Source organism: Arvicola amphibius, chromosome 11 (assembly GCF_903992535.2).
Source record: "Arvicola amphibius chromosome 11, mArvAmp1.2, whole genome shotgun sequence".
NCBI classification, from domain to species: domain Eukaryota; kingdom Metazoa; phylum Chordata; class Mammalia; order Rodentia; family Cricetidae; genus Arvicola; species Arvicola amphibius.
The window spans coordinates 96006901-96016890 of NC_052057.2; the positions used below are offsets into that span (position 1 = coordinate 96006901).

The 9990-nt window shown below is 51.4% G+C and overlaps 1 protein-coding gene across 1 annotated transcript in view; it reads right to left on the reverse strand.

The window, feature by feature from the left end:
• Tln1 (talin 1) overlaps positions 1-9900 on the reverse strand; it is a 31118-nt gene extending 21218 nt beyond the window's left edge. The window contains 10 exon segments of the mRNA XM_038347506.2: positions 201-356; positions 707-811; positions 1546-1606; positions 2279-2406; positions 2505-2647; positions 2837-2989; positions 3087-3216; positions 3512-3609; positions 4027-4189; positions 9578-9900. Of these exon segments, the coding sequence (XP_038203434.1) occupies positions 201-356; positions 707-811; positions 1546-1606; positions 2279-2406; positions 2505-2647; positions 2837-2989; positions 3087-3216; positions 3512-3609; positions 4027-4156 (1104 nt within the window). The 5' untranslated portion in view covers positions 4157-4189; positions 9578-9900.
• Positions 9901-9990: the final 90 nt, after the last annotated feature.

Consider the following 9990-nt stretch of genomic DNA (forward strand, 5'->3'; position numbering starts at 1 on the left):
GACCTTTGGAAGAGCAGGCAATGCTCTTAACCACTGAGCCATCTCTCCAGCCCCCTGAGTTTCTTATCCAGTCTAACCTCCACTTCCCATGACAGAAGTACTTTCCCTGCAGCCCTGTTCACTTCACCCCACCCTAAGGAAGAGGGGAAAGACCTTTGGATGTAACCCCAAGCCCTTCCCACTGGAATCCCAACACACACCAGGGTAAAGCTCTTGGGAGAGGCAGCCCAGCGTTTGATGTTGGTGAGGCTCCATTCCTGGATCACCTCCTTGGTCTTCTCATCCACACGCATCACACACTCCTTAGTGATGCCCAACAGCCTGGGCACTAGTTTATTCTTCCCCTTCATCTTTTCCTGTGAGACAGAGGTTGCAGTTGGTGTTAAGGTTAGAGGTCAAATGTGGGGCAAATGCTCAGATCAGCTCCAGACCACAAGGGATGCTGAGGTAGCCAGGAGGGCTAGGCTACTGTGCTCATGAGCAGGCCCAGGATGAAGCTCTACTACAGACAAAGTATGCTGGGGAAGGAGGAGGTGGTGGTGATGGGGACCGACAACAGACAGGTTTTCACAGTCAAAGCAACACTGAGAATCAGATTCCTGGGAACTGGAGGGGAAGACAAAGGACAGAGTCAGAGGAGTCTGGAGAGACAGGGAAGGACAAGAGTTAGGCATAAGGAAGGTAGTAAGAAGGGGACAGGACCCACCTTGACTAGGAAGAAGGAGACACCGTAGGTCTTGAGGGAGCGGGCCAGCTTCACATAGCGCACCTTGGCCTCGATCTCACTCATCTGCCCACAGTTCTTGTGTGCCTTCAAGTGGGAAATGGGAAAGTTAGCAATCTGGGGATAGTACTGCAATGGAGGAGTCAAGCAGAATGTTAACTGTAATGACAGAGTATTATTAGCACACAGAAAGGTTTAGGAAGGCAAGAGATGAGATGCAGTGTGGGCTGGCTAAGGAGCAGAAGCGACGTAAGGAACAAGGTTAAGGAACTTGCAGACATTCTAAACATGGGTCTGGGGAGTTAAGAAGCAGGAGGATCCAGGACTGTCAGAGTTCACAAAGAGGTCTTTGGGGCTGAGTATTCAGAACAGGGACAAAGACTATGCTTCACAGTCACTTCAGGCCAAAAGCCCAGTGATGCTCCTATCTGGTGTCCACAGTGTAGGCACCATTAACCCAGGGGAGAGGACAAGGAAAATACTGAATTGAGCCAGGCATGGTAACTCACACCCATAATCCCAATACTCAGGAGGCTGAGGTAAGAGGATTGCTGTGTGTTTGAGGCCAGCCTGGGCTACAAAGTGAGATCCTATCTCAAACAAAAAGCAAAACCCAAAATGGGAATTCCACAACAAAATTGGTGACGAGCTGAGATTAAAACCCAAATCTTCTGCTTTCTTGGCATAAGGCAGGTGGAGAACAGCTCGGAGGGCAGAAGCAAGGTGAGCAGAGATGGAGAGAAGGTGGGGGCCACTTAGCCAGGAGAATCAAGCAGCCAAGCTCCCAGGTCAGCCCAGACACTTTCCCCTACCCCATTCACCTGAAAGATCTTACGCTCGCCCTTCTGCTTCACATACTCCTTGGGCAGGAAGTCCTTCAGGCTACACCAGAAAAGGGAGGGTCAGCATGGAGTGGATAGCATCAGGGGCATGTGGGCCTAGAGGTTTGAGGAAACGTCTAGGACAGTATCATCTCTAAGAGAGACTGAGGAAACTGGTTTGCACTGGTTTCTGAACTAGTCGGAACTCAGCATGAGCTACTGAGTGACCTGTGCTTTCTTGGGGGATGGGGTGTTGAGGAAACTTCAATTGGGAACCTAGTTTTCTGAGAAAAAGAGGGAGCCAAGAAGAGAGGAAGCTCCCTAGAAGGAGGGTCACGTACTTAGGACACTAACAAAGCCTCACTAAGGTCTTTGGATCCTGAGAAATAACAGCGAATGAGATTTGGGGAACCTTTTAATGTAATGTTCCCCAAAAGGAAAATGTCCTATTATTTTACTTTGGCCAATACAGCAAATTCTTCAGAGACTCTAAAACAAACAGAAACAAGTTACAGGGGACAGGGCGGAGATACTGAACAAACATTGCCACTCTGATGGGGCCAGTGAGGAGACAAAGGACGATGGTAGCTGAAAGCATGAAGACCTGTGGGCGTCAAATTCTCATACCTTGGAAGAGGAAATGGGGAGGGAAGGTGAGGTGCAGACAGGTCCACTGGATCACAGTGGTAGGGGGTTCCAAGACATGACAGGGTATGGGATGTGGGTCACTTACTCAAGGAAGCCAGCCTTGTGCTTCTGCTCATTGTGAGGTCCAAACTGGATCTGGCATTGGAAGCCTGCAAACTCACAGGCCTTGTCAAAGGAGACAGGGTGGGAGCCGTTCAGGATGTCATCTCGCGCCTGGAGAACACAGAAGGAGCGAACGCTGCATGGGTGCAGGGACAGCCCTGTTAATGCCTGCCCCGCCCCATCTCACCCCGTCCAGGTCTACTCCATACCTGCACATAGAGAAGGTTCAGCTGTACAGGGTCCCGGGAATCCACATTCTGGTCTGAGTAGAAGAACTTTCTCCGCAGCAGCAGCGTCTCGTGCTCTTCTACCCCCTGTTCCCTCAGTGTCCGCCCGTGGTCCAGCCAGTTCACTGGAGCAGACAGTACCCTTAGCACCAACCCCACCCGGCCCTTGTGCTGCCTCCTGTCTAGGCTTTCACTTCTTCATGCCGGCCTTTCCTCATCAAAATGTAAATTCCATGACTCGGCAAACACAGAAGAAATGGCTGCCCTTCCCCTCCCTCCCCTGCATTTCCAAGGACCCCTTTGGTTCTGCTTACATTCATCATCTGTGTGTAATTTCTGCTTCAGTTTCTCCATCTTCTTTTCATCTCGCAAGAGGGTCTTGTCTTTCCTTAGGGTCCCTGTTCCCTCGTCCTTTTTCTCTTCCATCAGCTCTCGAACCAGTGAATATTCATCATGGTTGGTGATGCCTAGGGAAATGGATGGGTTGGTAAGTCCAAGCACAAAAGTCTTTTGACAGAGTTGGAACCTCCCCACCCAGGCCTTTGCCCTCCCAAGACCCCTTACCAATTCGGGCACAGATAGTCATGAGCATGTCAGTGACTGTCTTGGAGTCATCCACCATGATAGTCTTCACGGTTCCATCCAACATCCGGATTTTCAGGGGTCTCTGTTTCTTCCTGTACTCCATGGTGTCCTGTTGGAGCAGGGAAATGCAGTCAGGGCCTATTTAAACTAGTTCTCTTTATAGCTAAGGAGAAGGAAAGTAGACTACTGAAAGGAAGACTATGGTGGCTCAGCCAAAAAGAGGGTGCTTTGACTGCCTGTCATAGAAAGCCACATGGGCATGCTAGGGGTAGTGGGCCTGGTACGTGCAAAGCCCAGGGTTGGGGGGGAAGGAACTGGTGTGAGAAAGGAGTAGCAGATATAGTGGTGGAAACAGGTGAGACACTGGTTAGAGGAAGCAAGTGGTCACTGAGGAAGATACTCACCCCATTTCGGAGCATGTAGTAGTCCAAAGCTTTCCCAGCCTCTAGCCATATACCTTTTTTGGGGTCATCATCTGACAGAAACAGCCCAAAGTCGCTGGCTAAAAGAGATGGTAGATCACCTTAGACTTATAAAACCTCCACTGTGGCCAAACAGCTATACCATTGCCTTTGTATATAATTTTCTCCTAGACCTTGGACTTAAAGAGGAAAAGAAACACCGGGTGGTGGTGACACACGCCTTTAATCCCAGTACTCGGGAGGCAGAGGCTGGTGGATCTCTGAGTTCAAGGCCAGCCTGGTCTACAAGAGCTAGTTCGAGGACAGGCTCCAAAGCACAGAGAAACCCTGTCTTAAAAACAACAACAAAAAGACAAACAAACAAAAAAAAAGAGGAAAAGAAACATTGAAACAATTGGAGCATAGGTTTAAGAGATGAAGAGTTTCAGAACACAATGCAGATACTGAATAAGGGATGGAAGATTCCTGCCCCCCACCACTGGGGTAGTCACACTCACGAGGGCCAGCCAGGGCCTCTGGGATCCGTTCACGAATCATGCGGCAGGCATCATACACCATGGTAGATGGCTCAAACTGCATCGTCTTCACCACATTCCCGATGCTGATCTTCAGCGAAAGTGCAACCATGGTGGCGGCTTCTGCTCTTCAGCCTGGCTACACCTGGCCCGTGACATCAGAGCATTAGAACACACTCTCACTGGAGCCCCCAGACGGTCCCAGGCAAAGGACTCTTAAGGGACTCACCACAACCAAGAATTATAATAAGTTGTTTTGCTCTATTTAATAATTTCAAAAGGTGAAAGGTTACTTCTATCAAGTGATCTGTCTTGATCACTGAAGACGTCCCAGAGAGAGGCTGGTCTCTGGAGAACAAGAGCGAGCAGCCTGAAATGTGGTGTCACCTGAGGACACTGTCCTGCCTGCACCACTGGAATTCGTACCTCTCTGGTTCCAACTGCCTCGGGCCTCTTGTTCCGATCTCCTCTTTTTCCAGCCCTGCCTCTGCCTTGTTTTTTTCTTGTCTTCATCTCCCATTCTATCCTGGGATTTTCAGAGTGCTGCCTGTGGCCCATTTGTGGCCTTCCCTCTCATAGCTTTTGCCTTCTTCTTGGCAAAATGCAGAATCCCAGGGGCTCCCGAATCCTGCAGTCTGTGGCCAGCATTGTCAGGGAGACCTAATTCTGTGCCTGCTCTCTCCCAACCCGAATGGTATAGGCTCTCCCAGTGAGCTGTGCAGTCAAGGTGGAATCATGATCCTCTGTCTGCAGACTTCACAAATGACCTCGCCAACACTTTTTGGAGAGGAGAAAGTTTGAGGCAAGCAAGACAGAGTCCAGACCTTTACAACCAGCCGTTGATCTTTACTGTGGCTCTCTTGCACTCACTCTCGCTTGTTCAAGTTCTTCTCAGACTATCCTCCACCTTAACCAGGAACCCAGACAATGCTTTCAGTGCAGCTCAGCACTGCAGAGCCAACTCTATTCCTCTACCTTTCAGCCACCACTTCTCAGTGGGCTAAAGAAGCCACAGTGAGCAGCACATTACATACAGGCCTGCCCAGCAGCTGATGATGTGACCCGATGTGGTATGGGGCTAAGTGCCTCTCAATGAAGAGGGAAGGGAGGTAAGGTAGCCTCCCATTCTCCACCTAGCAAGCTGCTAGCCCAAGGGTGTAAGCTGGACTGGGAAACAGATGGGTACCATGATACAGAAGGCACCTGAGAACCAGGTAAGCCAGGAAAGGGTAGAGGATAAAGAGGTTGGGAAAGATGGGACAGGAGAGCAGAAAGTCTTGACAGAAACCAGACACAGATATAGGAAATACCAGGATCGGTGACCGGGAGAAGGTTTCTGATCATACATACAGTTCAGGACTGCAGGAGAAGAGGCAGAGCTTGTTCTCCATCCTTACCCCAAATGAGAGGACCCTCCCAGCCCCCCCACCCCCATTCATAGAGGACAGACCTGGTTGTCAGCGATGCAGGAGTGCGAGGAACCAGAGTAGGAGTGAGAGGCCAACGCAGCCCAAGCTGAAACTGCATGAACGCCCCTCCTCCCCGTTTCCTCCGGACATATGGATACCCACTTCTTCCTCTGTGAGACCCCGATAACAGAGCCGAGTCATGCCTGCCCTAACTTCCAGACTGGCTGTAGGTAGCTATCCACACAATTAATTGAGAGTGTAGGGAAGTCAAGGAATTGGACACTGAATTGGGACTAGTGGCAAACAAGACCCCTGGAACTATTAGTAGAAGCTGTCTGCTTCCTGTCCTGATCTGAGAACCCTGGCCCACTTTCTATCATGTTTTATAAACAACAACACCCCCTCCATGTCCCCCTCCCAGAGAACTCCTCCTCCCCCAATACATTCCTGAGATGCATTCCAGAGGCGTTGGGCAATTGGAGGGGGGAGTGGAGGACAGGAGGTCAAAACCCAGCAAGGAATGGAATGCAAGTGCACTAGAGCTAAGGAATTTTGGGGTACAGGGAGACTATCACCAGAGCAGGTACCCACAAGAGGGAACCACAGAAAGATAGGGAGCTACGAAAGGGCACAAAGGGAGAGAGAAAGCCAAACACAGAGTCAAAATGTAAGAGGGTTGGGGGAATAACACTCAGTCTGTTACCAAATTTGGCCTCTGAGTCCTCAACCGCTGGGAGGGGGAGGGGTTTGTGGGTGAGACTGACATATCCGGCCTCGGGCTGCTGGAGGCTCATTTAAGGCTGGACTGGGCAGCTGATGGGCTGGACCTGACTTCCTCCAGCACAGGGTCTGCATATCCATACATGCAAACTCACTCTTCACCAAGTCCCCTTAGCCTGCACACAACTCCTTCCCACAGAACTACTCACGATGTCCCTACATAGACCTTATCGCGGTCTCACAGCCTCTACAAAAGATGTATCTCTTGAAGGCACCACACGTGTGCACACGGCTTCCTCACCAGTGCACCAGGCCCTGATGCCAGGTTCCCAACCCCTCCCCTTCCATTATGCACATTTTCCCTCCACGCATTTTTGAGGGCCCATTGTGGGAAGGCCCCGGGCCAAACTTTCAGTGGCTGGGAACCAAGGTGAGTAAGACTTAGACTTTGCTTTCCGCAGGTTGCCAGCCTTCCAGGTGGGTGGATAAGCTAAACACAGAGTTACAACAGAGGGCAGGAAGTGAAAAGAGCCAAAATGTGTATGCTCAGAAAAGGGATCCCTTCAGGTTAGGGTAGAGGGACCAGGGTACCCATGAGAGGAATTATTTGAAGTTAGGACTTTAAAAACATGGAGCTAAGGAAAAGTAATAGTGATATGTTATTTATTGACTATGTTAATTGCACTGCATACATCATATCAGTTAATCCTTCAACAACCCTACAAGGTAGGTGCCATTACTTCCAGTTTTACATTTTAGGAACCAAGGCTCAAGAATGTTAAATACTTTTCCAAAGTGCTTGTCCAAATAATAAGTTGTGAAGCCAAGATCCGAACCCACGTCTCTTTGACTCCAAAGCCCAAGCAAGCTCTCTCCTTTAGGTCAATCGAAGATGCGTCAGAGGTAGCATCCTAAGCAGAGAGAATGACATGAGCAAAGGTGGGGAAGCAGGAAATCATGGAGGAACGTTCGGGAGGGTGAGCGGGCGAGCTGGCTGAAGCACAGCGACGGGGAAGGCAGGGTTAAGATGGAGAGGCAAAGGCTGAGAAGAGTATGAGGAACTTAGCTGACAGGAGGGGAACAGGAGGTCAGGGAACTTTGCGCAGGGACATCCCCAGAACTGGACTTTAGGGCAACTTTGGGGCCAGGTTAGGAGGACCCTGTATTAGTACAAGGGATAATGAAGCCAGAGTTAAAGCTGTGTGGAGAGGAAGCTGCCATTCATAAGAAAAACCTGAGGGAGGAACTGATGAGCCTCCTCTGCTCCCAGAAGCCTGAGCCCAGGGGCAGTCTCCTATGAGCAGCAGGCCCTTATTAACGAGACAGCTCCAGTTAAGTAACGCAACGAGAGAGAGGGATGGGGCTAGATTGGGATGGGGGGAAAGGGATGTGATGGGACAGTGTGTGAAGGTAGAGGCAGAAGGGTGGAGCTACTGACCGCATCAGGCTGCGACTGGGGAGGACTGGGGAGGGCAGAGGGGAGGTGATGAGAAGAAACAGAGCGTGTGATGGTGACCGGACCAGATGGGGAAGAGCAAGAGTGGCTCCATGGATGGTGACTAACTGGGGAATGACAGCAGGAGGTCAGAGGCCAGGTCAGGAGCTTCACAAGAGCGAGGGATGTGGTAAGTGGCTATATTAGGCTGCTGCTGGGGTAGTGGAGGGTCACTGGCAGCGGCTAAGTAATGCTGGAGCTGGGAGGAGGGGCAGCATGGGGTAGAAGCCAAAGGCTGAATCAGTCTGGATAGGGGGTAGCGTTGTGGTCAGTGGCAGGGTCAAGCTGGTAGTGACACGGGGGTGTGGTCAGTGGCCTGGCTGGGCGTGGGATCAGTAAGACCCAGTTTCCTCTTTGGGTATCATTTCCTCTTTTCCGTTGGGGATGGGGGAAGGGGATTTACAACTGGACCTAGATATTAAAGGAGGCTCAGAAACCAGGGGGGGACACACAGCAAGAGCTGGGAGGCGGGGGTTCAGCAGCTGACCAGGTGGAGCGCCTGAGAAAGTGCTTTATGACGATGGGAAAGCTCAGATTTGAGCGACAGAAACTAAAGTAGGGTGTGTGGATGAAGAGATGGGGAAAGAGGATGGGAATGAAGAGTTAAGATGGACAACCAGGAAAGAGCTAAAGGCCAGGAAAGACTCTATAAGGAAGTGTGCAGGGTGTGCAGTGTAGGGCCAGGGGCAAGAGGCCGGCAGGGCAGGGAAGAGAACGAAGTTGTATGTTAAACTGCGGAAGCTCAGTTGAAACAGTGTTTGTCTGGCCAGCTTCCCCCTCAGTCATGGCCTCCTCTCTCCCAGTCTTCCCCACTTAGGACTAGACCTGGTCTGACTCCTGGGTCGCTTTCCAGTTCCTACCTTCCACCTAGTAAAAGGTGTAAGTCTAGAAACCCCTGCCTCCCAGTGATGGTAGCCCCAGGAAGTCCCAGGCTTAAGCAGCGGAATAAAGCGGAGTCCCAGGTGTCAGCAGTTCTAGCTGGAACCCAGACTGTCGCCTCTGGGTAAAAGATGCCTCTGTGATTACACGGGAATAAGGGACCTCACCATGAAACAAAGGCAGCTACATTCTGCCAACCTCTCACGTTTTTTTACCTGTTCAACCGCGGCTGCAAAGCTCAACCCCTAACACTGCTGCCGGTTGCTAACATTAACCCTGACTTTGTTTCCGAATTCCCCAGTCCTTGCCATTCATCCCTTCCACAGTAGACATCCAAACTAATCTAGCTTTTATTTTTAGGCCTAAATCCCTCGACTTTAACCCTAAATACTGACCCTTAGTCCTAAAGCTTATTTTTTAACTTGCTTCCTAATTCACCTTTCCACTGTTTATTCTTAATTCTAACCATGACAATGGCCTTTAATCCCTAAAACGGGCTAAGTCAATTCCTGTTGTTGATCCTTAACCTGATCCTGTACTCTGATATATGCTGGTCATACCATAAAACAAAATAATGACCTCAACCTAAATGTCACCTAAACGAAACAGACTTGACTAGTGCAGCTAATGTTTAAAATTCAGTCCAGCTTCGTAACTTCTAAAGGGATCCCCGCTTCCTAAAGTCGACCGCGCCTAATCCCAAACTCACCCAAAGCTTTCCTAACCATATACTCACTATCTGCTAACACCAAAGGACATCCCCGCCCAGTGCCTCACTGCCACCCCATTCCTCACCCTCCCCCAAACCTAGCCGAGACAGAGAACAGTCTGCTCCCACGAAAGGGGCCTGCCTCTCGCCACACGGCTAGCTTAATCCCAAACCCCAAACGAAACGCACTGGATGCTGACCTCCCCAACAGGACCGGACACAGGATATGCAGGAGGATGGGGGGGGCCCGCCCGCCGCTTCCCGGGCTGGCCTGTCCCCGCAGCCCCACCTAGAAGCTCCGGCCCGGCCCGCCTGGCCTACCTGCGCTGCCGGCTCTGCGCCCCGCCCGCCGGCCCGCTACCAGCTCGTTCTCCCGGTCGCTCTGGGGCTACGGCCTCGCCCTCCCTTCGACACTCTGGTCCACTTCCGTCCTGGAAACGTCCCCCACCCGCTGGCGGCGCCCAGGGCCCGCGCTCTATGGTCGCGGAGACTTCAGGAAGCTACTCTAGCCGCAGCTCTCGATGCTCGGGCGGGCGCTCGCTGAAGCCTGGCCGCCCCTCCCCGGCAGGAAGCGAGGGTGCGGCGCGCAGGAGAGAACGCCAGAATTTAGCTAGTTCCCTTTTAAACTCTTAGGCTTCTTTTTTTCTAGCTGGAGGCGAAGGCGGAGCCGGATCCCCAGAATCCCCGCCCTGGGGTGTGGGAAACTGTAGGGACGTCCCTACAATTTGCATAGC